The following is a 13,373-nucleotide window of genomic DNA, read 5'->3' on the forward strand; positions in this document are numbered from 1 at the left end:
CCTGGTGTCCAGCTGGTCTACTCCTATGGGGCGTCCAGTTGGGACGTGACCAGTGGAGCAGAAGGGCATCCCCAGAGAGCCCGTAACTTGGATAAGGAGCAGAGAGAGCTGAGCCCACACACTGCTAATGGCCCAGGGAAAGAGGACTGAGCACCAGTTCTTTAGGGGGTACCAAAGCTGGGTGGGAGAACAAATCATGCTTACGTGGCGAACCTGCCCTTCACTTCTCGCTCTGGGTTCTGCACTCAGGACCTGACCCTGAAGCTGTGCCTCATCCGGAGCATCTGCATGATCAGCCAGGCCATCTACAACGGCGTGAAATGTGGGGATTTCGTCTTCTCCCGCAAAGCTGAGCTTGTGGCCCAGATGGTGGTAAGTGCACACTCTGGGAAGCTGGAAGGTGGCCCGGCTCGGGGGTTGCTGGGAGCAAGGGTTGGGTGCTGTTACTGGAAGGAAGAAGGTTTCCAACCCGAATTGCTGAGAGGTGAACGCAGGAGCGTCCCGGGAGCAAAAGCGGACCTGCAGTCGGTGAGGGACGGTGCTCCGTCTCCTGCTCTGTGTTGTCCTGGGTGCGGGATTGCTGTGCAATATGGGAATTAGGGATGTCGGGCTAACGCGGAGCAGCTGCGGGCTTGCAGTCACTGCCACGCATTTGGCCTGTGTCCGGAGTGGGAAGGGAGGTGGATGTGACCTTAATGACCGTCACCTCTTATCCTGTGCTCCAGGAGTTCATAAAAGCAGAACCACTGGACTCGATGCGGACGCCGCTCCGCCAGCGGGCGATGATCACCTGCACCTACCTGGTGTATCCTTCTTCTGCGCCCGTGTTTGCGGGACAAGCCGCTTCCAGGGCTCGCGGCGAGCTGATGCGCCGGTCGAACCTGACCTGCGCTCCGCGTCCGCCCCGCGGGTCCAAAGGCGGATCCTGCCCCCTCGGGGGCACCTTAGAAGAGCCGCGCCAGACACGGTAAGACCAACCTGTCTGGGTGGCGCGGCTTCCAGCTGTCCGCTGCGTGCCGCGATCCCGTCAATAACCGCTCTCGGCCCGGCCCTTATGGCCTCTGCAATGGATGTTCTTCCTGCAAAACGGAGCCAAGGGCATTGCACTCCCAGTTATGCAAAGATGACTTCTGAGCCGCTGTTAAAAATACTTCGGCACGTCACAGCTCCTGACACAGATACTGAGAACGCTCTGCCTGTGTCCGGTTAAAGCCGGTGCCACTGAACAGGGAGTTGAGTCAGCAGGAATGCATGATGAAATCCCTGTTCTTCCCGGCTTACCTATAAGAAAGGCGCTCCTGTGGCGCTTGAGCCATCTGTCTTGCTTCCTTAACCTGCGGATCAGCGTCCTGGAGCCACATCTCAGCGACCCGGACAGGACAGAGCTGATCGATACCTGCCTCGCTAGCGTGCTTGCCCTTCCACCGCTGGACCCCGCGAAGGAGAGGGACGGACATGTAACGGATGCCTTGCACAAGGAGGTGGAGTATCGGAGCGCCGGCCGGCTGAGGCGGGCAGGGAAGCGGCAGCGCCGCTCGGAGGCCTGGCTGCTCCGGGCTGGCGTTGGCAGCACCAAGCAGACGCCGAGCTTGTGTCAGGTCGCTCGTGACACGGATGCTCCGGGGCGCTGGTTTCGGGGCGGTGTGCGGACCTCTTCTCGCGGCCCCGTGACTCCCATCGAGTCCCGTTGCCCGAGCAGCTCCCTGGCAGCAGATCCGCAGCTGCAATGGCCTGTTTTCAATTCAGCTGGGCACCTCGGGGAAGCAAGCTGCAATCATTTCCTCTGCTCGGTTATCTCTTGAAAAAGCCTGGCCCTTCTGTGCGCTGATAGCAAGTGAGAAAATATGCGCTTATCAGCAAGTCCAAATGCTGCTAATAAGAGCATGAACTCCCTAGAGAAAAAATCAAATGATCCTGGAAGCCCTGCAGGGTAGAAAGGGCCTTTGCATAACCATCTTTTGAAAGGCTGCAGCTGCTTCTCAGTTGTGGCTGAGCGCTTAATGAATGAAAATAACATGCTGCTAATGAAGTTGTTGCAGCTGCTGGGTGGCTGCAGAGCAGCCCTGTGCTCCATGGTACAGCCTGCTGCTATTCCTTCAAGGTGAGCTGTGAAGCAGGAGTTGGGGCTGTGATGATCCCCCGTTAGCGTTTGCGGGCGCTCGGCCTAAAACTTCACATTAATAATCCCTTTCTCCTTGCGTTCCGTTATGTGAAGCTTCGTAGATTCTGATTTTTTTGAATTTATCCCAAAATAAGTACTGAAAGGGCATTGTAAACATCTTCAAAGGGCTCATCCAGACTGGGCTCGCTGGCACTTTATCCCCAAGCGGGAGATGCACCAAACTCCCTTATGGACGGTCTGTGCTGAAGCAGAAGCTCTGCTGAACCCTGCCATGAGCCCAGGCAGTTCCAGCTGAGGAGAATTTTTGCAAGCTGAGTTTCGGTCCCTGCTGCATCCTCCTGCTAAAGCTGGAGGTGGCTGTACCTTGTCACCCAACGGCTGAGAGAGTCCCCTAAGCTGAGAAGAGGTTCAGAGAGGGAGATCTCTCTCCTTGCATACCCGGTCTGTCTCCCTGGGGTGAGGTGCAGTGCTTGCGTAGCCCGTCATCAAACCTCTTTCCTCCTTAGATGCTGTATGGTGACACCATCAGTGCCCTCAAAGACCTGCTGAAGAGCCTCCTGCAGAGGAACTTGACCCCTCATGGGCTGCAGGACATGTTTGCGGTAGGTGCCGCCTGGCTTGCGTGGGCTCTCTGGGAAAGAGCGGGGAAGCCCAGGCAGTGCTGAAGCCTCTTCCCACCTCCTCTCTCTGCTCCCAGCCGCACGTGGTGGCTGGGCTGGGTTTCCTCACGCTTGCGTTGTGCGTGGCTGAGTTGCTTCCAAGGACGGAGCTCTCCTGACGTGGTCAGGCATGCTTGGCCATTCCAGCTCCTTGCCTGAGCACCAGAGGTCCCGAGGCAGAGATGGGTGAAGCTGTTAAGTATCAGCAGTCAGCTTTGGGCCCAGAACAGGGATTAGTGAGACCGGCTGTCGTCTTTCCATGTGACGTCTGCTCCAGTGTGACCCCAGGTCCCCTCCTGCAGGTGCTGCTCTCACTTCTGACGCTTTTCCCCCCCGTAGCATTTAGGCCCCTGGATCAAATCCAGCAAAGAACACGAGCGCCAGCGAGCCGTGGAGGTCAGCGCTGCCTTGCTGGACTTCTACCTGGGCAAACTAAACGTCAGCGTGAGTAAATACAGTGCTCAAGCGTCTTTCTTCCCTGCTGCTGCCAGCCTTGCCAGGGCTCGTGCGTGCGTTCCTCCCCGTGAGGGTGGAAAGGTGGGCTTCGCAGCGGTTAGGAGGTGCTGCACCCCCTGGAAGCAGCCCGCGGCGGCCCCCCGCTCCCCTCCGAGGCCCCCGTTCGCTAGCGTCGCCTGTGTTTCTTCCCTCCGCAGACGGTCATCCCCTTCTATAACCTTGGCGTGCTCATCGCGCTCTTCTCGCCGCGGTGCTCGGACTCCCTCGCCAGCGTTCGCCAGTACGCTGTCGACTGCGTCTACTGCCTGCTCTATATACAGCTGTGCTACGAAGGTAGGTGCGTGTGTGCGCGCGTGGGGAGTAGTTTGGACGCTTGGCGGTTGATGCCAAGAGCAGCAGGAGCCCCCTTCCCTGCTGCCGGGCAGAGGGATGCAAATCCCGTCCCTCCCCTGACACCTTCACGTACATGATCGCAAGGGATTCGTCTGCGAGCACAGTTTGCTGCAGAATGGCCAGAATCGGGGCTGATGTAGGACATCGCTTAAGCGCTCCTACTTGCAAGGTTTGGATTTTGAAGTTTTTTCCACAAACGCTTCCGTGCAGCCAGCCCTGTGGCAGGACGAGGTTTCCGAGCCTGCCTTTCCGCATGGCGTTCCCGCTCTCTCCAGGAGAGGTCAGTCCTCCACTTGAGATGGGCTGAGCGGAGACAGGCATGGAGAGAAAGCGCAGCACGTGCGGTGCCAGGAGGGACTCTGTCTTGGCCCTCTTCTCGGGAGCAGTGCGGCCCCTTGCAGGGCAAGCGCTTCTGGCCCTTGGCAGTAGCTTCAGTTCCTTAGCTCCTGTCCCAAAATTGGGCCAACTTGCAAGTAAAGCACAGCTCTGCTGCGTTTGCATGTCCCTTTGGGGTGTCTGCACTGTGGCATGTAAAGCAGGAGGAATATTTGTTAACGGAATGCTCCCCCTGAATGCAGGGTTTGCCCGGGATCACAGAGATGAGATGGTGGAGGGGCTGAAAGCTCTGAAGAAAGGCCTGGAGGAGCCCGACTTCACTGTTCTCTTCCACACCTGCAACAACATTGCCACGGTAAGGCGAAGGGCAAATCCGCGTGGCCCCCGCTCTTTGCAGCGTGGTCGAGCTGCGGAGCAGGAGCTGCTGAGGACTTGATGCCAGCTTCGGTCTAAAAGCTAACGCGGAGGTGGTCTAGCTCAGCCGCGCTGCACCTGCGTAGGACCCCAGTGTGCTCCGGAGGGTGACTGGTGGGACCGCAGTGGCGGCGCGTTGTGCCCCTCGGCAGAAGCCGCTGGCTGAAGCGCGGCATTGAGGCCAGGTCTCTGCGAAGCACGGGGCACTTGGCTCGGGTTGGAGCTGCAGGGCTCCTGGCTCGCTCCCGCTATGGCAGTGCGGTGGGTAAAGCTGTTCAGTGCAATCGCTGGTCCAAATGTGGCTCTCAAACCACCGTAATTTGAGCGGCACGAACAGGACCTGGTGGTGAAGGATGGGGGGGAGTGAAGGCGGGTGATGAGCTCTGCTCCTGAGCTCCGTGGGTGAACTCCTCCTTGGCTGTTTTGTGTGCCGAGAGGTCTGCAAGCTCTGGTTCAGAAGGGCTTGTAGCTATAGAGGAGAAGCTGGCGATATCTTTTTATTCTGGAAAAGCTGCTATTCCTGAAGTGTTGCCGCTCTACAGTGCGTGGTGAGAGCTGGGGAAGCAGCTTTATGGGTGGTGGCCAGAGCAGTGTTAATGCCTTGGCTGCATTATCCTAACCCGTCCCAAGAGACCCTGGGTTATCTGACTGTGTTGGTTAGCACCGTGGCGCAGGTGGATGGACTCCCTCGTCCTTGAGGGTCGTGGCGTGGCCGTTGCTCCTCTCTTACCACTGTTTTGAGGTTCCTCCTGGGTGTTGAGCTGGGGGAGCCTGTGCAGAGGGCCCCCTTCATCTGAGCTGCGACGGTGTCGCGGAAGGGACCGGTCTCTTCCAGGAGTGACCAAAACGGGTTGCTCAGCTCAGCTTGTCATCCTCCATCCTGGCTAGGTGATTGGGAAACGCGTCCCCCCCGACCAGCTGATGAGCCTTCTGCTGGCCATGTTTGAGGGGCTGGCGGACCCCGATAAGAACTGTTCCCGCGCGGCCACGGTCATGATCAACTCCCTGCTCAAGGAGCGCGGAGGCGTCCTGCAGGAGAAGGTAAGCGACCGCTCGGCCTTAGCGCCGCCTCCGCTGTCCAAAAGCAGCCCTGGAGCTGCCTCCCTCTTCCCTGTTCCGCTTGCGGAGCTCATGGCCGGTTTGCTGGGGGCGACGGGCTTTTCTGGTGCAGGCAGGGGCGTCCCGGCAAGGCGCGAGCCCTTGGCAGCTGTGTCGCGCCCAGGGGACCCCGCGTCGAGCGCTGCCATTGGGTTTCCGGCCGGAGCAACGCCTGCCCCAAAGCTGTATTGGCGCCGTGGCTCCCGACCTTCCCCCTTTCCCGCGGGCGCGTGCGCTCCGCTCCTCCGTCCGAGCGCCTCCGGAAGGCTGCTGCGCGGTAGGGAGGCGCCTGCCGCTGGCGGGGCCTGCCGCGCTCTGGCTCTTGCGCGGGTTGAGGAGTTCAGAGAAGCTCGCTTTGCTCCCTGTGAAACCCTCGCAAGCTCGGGGGGAGCCCAGGGGTCCTGGCTGGGAAGCAGCTCTGAAAACTTGCAGAGCTTAGAGGTGCTGGACACAGAAGGCTTTTTTTGTCTAATCCACTACCTTTAGGGCTAAGCTCCCCCTTTCTCTGGCGGTAATTGGAAACACCAGGTCTCTAGCCGCTCCTTGGGCTTGCTTTTGCGCTAGAGCTTCTGCTGAAGTCCTGCTCACTACCTATTAGCCTCTATCCTACATGGGATTGCTCCAGCTTACATGACTCACCTTTTGGTCAGATCCAGTCCAGCCCAGATCCTGAAATCTGAACTGATGCTAAGCCTCGGAGTCCGTGGGGCAGACCCGAGCGCAGCTGGGGACGGAGCTCTCTGCTGCTCTGCGCTTAATCTCTGGAATTTGCTGCCAGGCCTGGTCTGTGCATGAACTTCCTATTTGTCTTAACGTGCGTTTTACAGCTTGCAGGGAGCGCTGAGGTGTCTCCCTGCGTTCAGCTCGAGTTCCTCCCAGGAACTTGCTCGCTGAGGTTCTCGCTAACCGCGCCGGTGCGTCAAGGCTGGAGTTTAGCGTGTGCCTTGGCGGGAGGCCGTAGCACAGGGGTTAAACGCGTGCTGGTGGGTCCTCTTTGCCCTGGGGAATGCTCTGCAGCGTCGTCCGTCGCCTGTGCGACAGGGTGGGCAGACGGGGGAGGAAGGATCCCTGTGGTTCTGCATGCTGTCTCTTCCGCCCTCAGGTGCCCGACATCATGAGCATCATCCACAGCAAGCTGCAGGAGGTGGATGAGGAGCATGTCAGGAAGGCGGCCCAGCAGACCGTTTACATCCTGGCCTCCCAGCACAAGAGCGTGGTGGTGTCCAGCCTTCTGGGCAGCTCGCTGCCGTTCGACAGGTACCCGGCTCGCCCCGCCGCGGCGCGCACGTGCTCCGCCAGCGCCTGGGCTTCAAAGCGGCTTTCGCCTAAGCTGCAGCTAATCTTCTGGCTCCTTATGCCAGTAATCAGACCCGGCTGGAATTTCCTTTGCGCGCTCAAGGATCAGCCCGTCCACTCGCCGTTAGAGTCGCCTTTAGGGGAGCCGGGTAGCTGCCGACCGGGCTTGGAGGCGCTTGCAGCGAAGGAGCAAATCTGGCTCCGGAGAGCCGAGCGCGGCTGGGTTTTGTGGCGGCGCGGGGGGGAGCTTTGGGGGTCTCCTGCCAGCAGAGGCTGCAATTGCTCATTTGCAATATCCCCCTCCCTGGCCGCTGCGGTGCCGGTGTGAGCTGAGGACCTCCCGGCAGGGCAGGTTCTCCTCTCCGCAGGTTCTCCCATCTCCCCGCGCTGGCTTTGCCTGGCTGCCGCTCGCCTGTGTTTCTGCGCGGTGGATGATGTGACCCAGGTGTTCCCCGATACGGGGAGGAGGGCGATGCTTGCTGCTGCTCGAGGCGGAGGAGCCAGCAGCAAATTAGCGATGGCAGCCGGTGCCAAAGCGGCGCTCTCCTCTCTTCTCCTCCAGCCACACGTGCACCATGTGGAGGTCCCTGGCCACAGAGCCGACCCTCACCGCGCAGATCTTGGAGCAGCTCCTGGAAAAGGTGAACAGGGACGTGCCCTACAAGGAGAGCAAGTGCTTCCTCTTGGGGAGCAGCTCCGAGCGCGTCGCAACGCCTCTCCCTCTGGCGGTAAGTGCCGCGGCGCGGGGCCGCGCGTCCCGGCGGCGGTGGGCTCCAGGCCGCCGCCGAAGATGCCGTTCCAGACACCTCCACCTGGAATGCTTTTTTCATTTCCTTGGCTCGGGGGCTTGTGCCAGGCGTGGACTCTGGAAATAACGCATCGCTGTGTAATGCCTATTAGAGCTAATCCGCAGGCTCGTAAAAAGCCTCTCAGGTGTCCGTCCTCAAGGGAGACCACTTTGCATTTTATCCCTTCAGAAAAATAAACCCAGCTTGGCAGCTTTCTAAGCAGTAAAGCAGCTGTGAAAATTTCCTCCTCCTCTGAAGAACCAAATGCAGATGGTACAGAGTCGGTCGCACCGAAAGCAAACACTCCTCCCCTCCCCGCTCTGTTTTTAACACCCCTGTATATTGTGCCGTGTAATTACGGCTTTTTAAATTGGCCGGAATAGGGCTCTGCAAACGCAGCGTACGTGTTGTCTTCCTGCCCGTGAAACCTGAGCTCGTGGGTCTGCTCCCCTTCCCCAGGTACAGACTTCAAACTTGTCTTCCCCCAGCCGGAAACATCCGGGTTTCCAGGGGAGCAGCGCTTTTAATAGCATCTGTAGCTCCGACGGAGCGGTGTTTGGGATACGGAGGGGTTGCGCCGCAGCAGTCCTGAGCGCTTCGTTAGGTCCCGCGTCGCGGGAGCGGGGAGGAGGGGGGGAAAAGCCCCAGCCGCCTCGCTGGCAGCGTTTGCTGGGTTATTTACCAACAGAGCCGAGGGCGGCGGCGTGGGAGATCCCCGGCTAAGCCGCTCCTGCGGCGCGCTCTCCTCTCGCTCTCCCCGCAGGCCACGTGCGCGCTGCATGAGATCATGTCTGCTCCCGAGTCTGGGGCGGCGGTGCTGGGACTCTACCCGCAGTTGTTTGTGACTCTCCTGCTGCGAGTCAGCTGCACCGTGGGTGTTCAGCTCCCGAAGAACCTGCAGAGCCGGGAGAGGAGGAGCGCCGGCCCCGGCACGGCCCCCCGCACCCTCGAGCCCTGCAGGTACGGCTCGCGGCCGCCCTCCCGCCCGCCACGTGCAACTCGTTTTCGTTCTTATAAACGCTGCGTTTGCGGCGCCCGACGGCCGGGTGACAGCCGTAACGCCTTCGGTACGGAGGCCCGACCTCCGCCGTGCGCTGAGGGCTCTGGCTTTTGCTGCAGAACGAGAATCCCCAAATGGGGAAGCGTTAAACCGGCCGCGGCTCAGGTTTGCTCCTGAGCTCCGGCAGCCTGAGTGCCGGAGCCCGGCTGTATTGGGTTACGGCCGCGGCCTCCCGAAAAAGCCCCTCTGGCTTTCAGGAGCAGGGCCCGGAGGGACTGCTCGGGCACGTCGGAGGCCGGTTAGGGTTTCGTGGGGGAGACGGGTCGCTTCCTCAAAGAATGAGGAGGGGAGGCTGGAAGGAAGTTTCTCGGCTTCCCGGCGTCGACGGCTGCGGTGTGCCTCGGCCACGACGGATCGCCGGCTGCTCGAGCAAGCAAAACGGGGCCGCGCCACCTTCCGCCGCGTGCGGACAGCGGTGCTAAGGCTGGTCCTCCTGCGGCGCTTTGGGTCCGTCTGGCAGAGGGCTGGCGGTGGGATGTGCCGCGGCCAGGCTGGCGCTACGCCGTGCTCCCAGCGACGCGTGGATGCGAGGTGGCTTCTGGGCGGCTCGGGCTTTGCCTTGAAATTTAACGGTGTTGCCTGTAACGAGCTCTTCCTTCGCGAGCTGGGAGCGCGTGCTCGTATCCGTGGTGCTAGGGATCTCTGCAAAGGTGGGACCTCCTTTCACGTGCGAGGAGCTCTTGCCGGCAGGGTGCCGGGTAGTTCAGCTTCTCCTCCCCTCGGCTTCTGGCCACGTCATCCCGACTTGAGCGAAACCGTAACCGTTTGGTTCCTCCCAGCCAGGACCGCGCACAACATTAGCGCTTCTTCGTCAGAGGTGGGGTAAACGGTCCATGCAGGGTAGCAGAAATAGGCAAGTCCCGCTGGATTTGGTGCAGGGCTATAGCTCGCGTTGCGAAGGAGAGGCCGCGTGGGACTCTGAGCCCGCGAGCTGGAGCCCGCTCATCGGCGCTTCCAGCATGGCCAGCCGCGGTGCCGGGAAGGGCGGGAAGTCCTGAAGCCGGCGCACGCATTAGGCGGGCTGGAGGAGTCCTCCTGCCCCAGGCTTCGGCGAGTCGCCTCCCGGGAGCGTGACGTTGGGCCGTAATCCGTGGTACGGCGGGGCTGCCGGAGCTGGGAGCCTGCGGAGGCGATGCAAGCCGTGTCCTGCCCTGGAGAAAGGACGTCAAGGCAGCTGACGTAACGCAAGTCTCCTGTTCCTCGCGGGCGTCAGAGCTCTCCCAAAAGCTGGATTTGCGTGACGAGTTAGTTCTCCAACTCTTGCCTGGGCTCAATCCCTGTGCGCCTGCTAGGAGCCCGCCCTAGGCGGCTGCTCTCTTCTCCTGCACCTCTGCGCTGCATCTGAGACGCTTCAGTCCGTAGGAAAGAGCACCAGGACTCGTCTCCACCGCATCCACAGGCGATGTGGATGCGAGCGGGATGCAAACAGCCCCGCTCCCATGCGCAGCGGCTCTGCCTAGCTGGGGACTCCCGGTCATCCTAGCGGACACCAGTCAGGATATCCCGTCCATCCACGCCACCGTCCGGCTGTCGCGTCGTGCCGGCGGGCGCTCTGCAGGCTTCAGCACCGCTTCCGCTGGCCAAGCAGAAGCGGCTTAGGAGTTTCCAGCTTACAAGTGGTACTTGCACTTGCTTTTTTTAAGGTGCTATGAACTTATGGGAACGTCAGGGTTAAACCCACGTCAGCGCGAGCAGCAGCAGGGCGCTGCGGCGCTGCGAGGGCTGTAGGCGCGAGGGCTGTAGGTGCAAGGGCCGTTCGGGAGAGCGGGGGATCCCTCCGCTGAAGCTGCTCCCGTTCAGCCACGTGCTTGCCCGTACCTGTGAAGCCCATGGTTAGCTAAATGCCTAAAGATTCCCCTGGAGCTTCGACTGGCCTGTGGGGAAGAAGCTGTGCCCTCATTTCTGAGTTTTATCCTCTTGCGGGTTTTCAGAGTTGGGTTTTTTTTTACAGGCTATTATTAGTCTTGGGGGAAAAAAAAAAAAAAAAAGGCTGGAGGAGCCTGCAAAGACACCAAAGTGGCAGCAAGTTAAAAGGGCTCCAGCATCGCTTGACAGTTCATTTGTCAAATCCCAACTGTGAAGAAAGGCCGTTTCCTTGCACCGAACGGAATGACTGGAATGGAGGCGTCGGACAAACCGAGCAGCACCCGCCGTCCGCCCAGACGTACTGTGGTGGGCCCCGTCCTCATCCCGGAAAGCTGCTGCTAATGCAGAGGGTAACTTTTCCAGCACGGAGATGTAATGAGTGGAAACAGGTTGTTATGCTGGATAGCAGGGCCGCTATCTGATTAGCGTTTTATTTAGACCACATGTTAGAGCAAAATTAAAAGAAACCCCGACGCGTTGGCGCAGCGGGCTGGTTAACGCCGAGCTCGGCTCGCCTTGCTGCGGCGCTCGCTGGCCGAGCTCGTGACACTCGTCCTGTTCCCCCGGGGCGTTCCTGCTGCGCCGGGGCAGGGTGGCTTCCCGCGGATTTCCCGACGGCAGCGGACCCTTGTGCTTCCTTTGCGGCTTTGGGCTCGCGCGCCCAGAACTGCCCGTTCCCTTAACGGCTCCTGGAGGAGAGGCACGGTCGCGTCGCGGCCAGGCCCCTTACCATAACACGAGCAGTTCTTAAGAAAACTTGAAGCGACTGGTTGCTTCCCAGGGAAGGAGGCCTAGGAGCCAGAAACTACCGCTCTTCCTCCAAAAGCATCTGGACTCTGGACAGCATCGGGACGCAAAACCAGAATGTGCCACGCCGTCCGTGGCCGGCAGCTCCTGTGCCGGAGCCAGGACCGGACCAGTCCGCGTGCGTCGCAGCGGCAACCTGGACCCCGACCTGGGGGAGTGGGAACGTCCCTCTGCCCGGTGTCGGGCCGATCCCGGAAAGGGAGCTCCGCCGAAAGGTGTCCCTGGAGGCTGGCACGCTTGCGCCTGCGTTGGGTTTCCTTACGCCGTTTCTCAGATCTCTGCTTGATCTCGCGGGTGTTGCTGCAAGGCAGCAACGTCGTCCTGGCTGTGCGTCGCAGCGACCAGTGTGCCGGTGATGTCACCGTTTTTTTTGGGAGCGGGAAGAGGGGTCGTGTCTTGCTAGCTACTTCCGAGAACGCCTAGTCCTGATCGAAGGGGCAGGGAACGGCATACGGCTCCGCTCCGAGATGCGCGCCTGCCCTTGCCGCATGGGCGCGGGCAGGTAGCTGCGGCTCAGCGTCCGTGAAGTCGTTGCTGACGGATGGAGAGGGAATTGTCTTTGTCCAACGTGCAGAAAAAAAAACGCGGAGATGTGAAATTCCAGCCTTGTCCCAGGAGCTGGTTACAATATCAAAGTAATTTCCTGTACACGTTTTGAATTCTAAGTCTTCATGATATTTAAATGCCAAAGAGAGATGGTAAAGGTGAATATGATAGCTTGGCAGGAAAGAGGGTTTGGAAGACACAGGCTTTTGTTGGAAAGGAAGGAAGTGTCTATAGGACACTGGAAAAAGCAAACCTTGTGAATGAGCGGCTTGAACCATCTGTCTTGCAGGAATAGCCTGTTTGCGCAGCGGCTAACCGGCTGCCCTTGCTCCTTGCCGCTTCGCCCCCGCTAACGGAGAGGGAGAGCTGGGAGCTGCGGGCCGAGAGCTGAAGGCTCTTGGGGAGGTTTGGATGGAGCTGCCGGCCCGGCGAAGAGCCGCAGCCGAGCTGGGGACGCGCCGCGCTGGTGGTGGTGGCGGTGCCCGATGGACCTCGTCCTGCCCGTGCCATCCCGTCCACCCTGCGGAGGGTGGATCTGAGCAAAACCCTCTCACCGAGACTCGGCGGGGTGCCTGCGTCTCCCAGCGGGGCTTTGCACCTCCAAACGGAGCCCGGCGCGATCCCGAACGCGATGGCCTGCACGCGTGCTGATGCAAAGCTGGGTGGCGCGGCCGAAGGAAGACCCATGGGAAACTCGTCAAGCCTTCGTTGGGCTGCGTCTTCTATCGGCATCTCCTGGGGGGCTTTTTTGTTGCCCTTTTCTTATGCTGCGAGAGAATAAATACTCGAGATCCCGCCGTGTCCTCGGGCCATGGGGGAGCGAGCCGAGCTGGACGTGTTGAGCTGGAAGGGCTATGGGGTATCCGGCTCCCGAGCGGGCAGGCGTACGTGAAAGGTGCATCGTGCGCTCCCGCTGCGCTGGCTGCCTTAACGAGCGGGAAGGCTGGGTTTGGTTCCAGGCTGCGGGAAGGAATACTTGAGGTCGGAGACTAACCCCTTGCTATGTGTGAAAACCTCTCCAAATGAAGACGCTTGCATATCATCTCTCAATTTCTGCTGCGGCCTCAAAAAAGGAAACTAAAGGTGGCTCGGAAGAGCTGTGCGTGCTGCAGTAAAGACTGTCTCCATCTGAAAACCGGTTGAAAAGCCTTAAGATCTCTGTGGCTTGACTCCAAGAAAGTGAAAACAGGACTGTTGTCCGTGCCGGCAGATTGGCATGGTGGGGGGGGGGAATAGGCTGAAGTATCCTTCCACCAAGGTTTCCTTTAACTAGTCATTAATTCCTTCTTGTCCCGTGGCCTTCATAACGCAGGAGCACAGGACCCTTTCCAGGCAGGACTTTTTCCAGAGTAAAGCAAACTACTACTAGCACTAGATTCACGGAGGATGCGGCTGAGGGTGCCCAGGGGCCGAAGCCGCAGAGAGGCGGGACGTCCCCGCGCTCGGAAAGCGGAGCTCCTGCCCGGCGGTGGAAACGGCTGCGCCAAGCAGGGCGGCAAAACTGCTTCGTCCTCTCGCTCGTCTCCTTTCCT

General features: G+C 60.1%; 1 protein-coding gene across 6 annotated transcripts in view; it reads left to right on the top strand.

The window, feature by feature from the left end:
* The window catches only part of MROH1 (maestro heat like repeat family member 1), a 47,117-nt gene that overhangs the window by 24,360 nt on the left and 9,384 nt on the right, over nt 1–13,373 (top strand). For all 6 annotated transcript variants that reach the window (XM_067290054.1, XM_067290055.1, XM_067290056.1 and 3 more), the window contains 11 exons: nt 250–372; nt 726–805; nt 1,346–1,481; nt 2,629–2,724; nt 3,121–3,225; nt 3,435–3,570; nt 4,209–4,321; nt 5,269–5,421; nt 6,581–6,735; nt 7,337–7,502; nt 8,326–8,522. In XM_067290054.1, the coding sequence (XP_067146155.1) occupies nt 250–372; nt 726–805; nt 1,346–1,481; nt 2,629–2,724; nt 3,121–3,225; nt 3,435–3,570; nt 4,209–4,321; nt 5,269–5,421; nt 6,581–6,735; nt 7,337–7,502; nt 8,326–8,522 (1,460 nt within the window). The remainder of the gene's footprint in view (nt 1–249; nt 373–725; nt 806–1,345; nt 1,482–2,628; nt 2,725–3,120; nt 3,226–3,434; nt 3,571–4,208; nt 4,322–5,268; nt 5,422–6,580; nt 6,736–7,336; nt 7,503–8,325; nt 8,523–13,373) is intronic.

Source organism: Apteryx mantelli, chromosome 2, assembly GCF_036417845.1.
Source record: "Apteryx mantelli isolate bAptMan1 chromosome 2, bAptMan1.hap1, whole genome shotgun sequence".
Classification (NCBI taxonomy): domain Eukaryota; kingdom Metazoa; phylum Chordata; class Aves; order Apterygiformes; family Apterygidae; genus Apteryx; species Apteryx mantelli.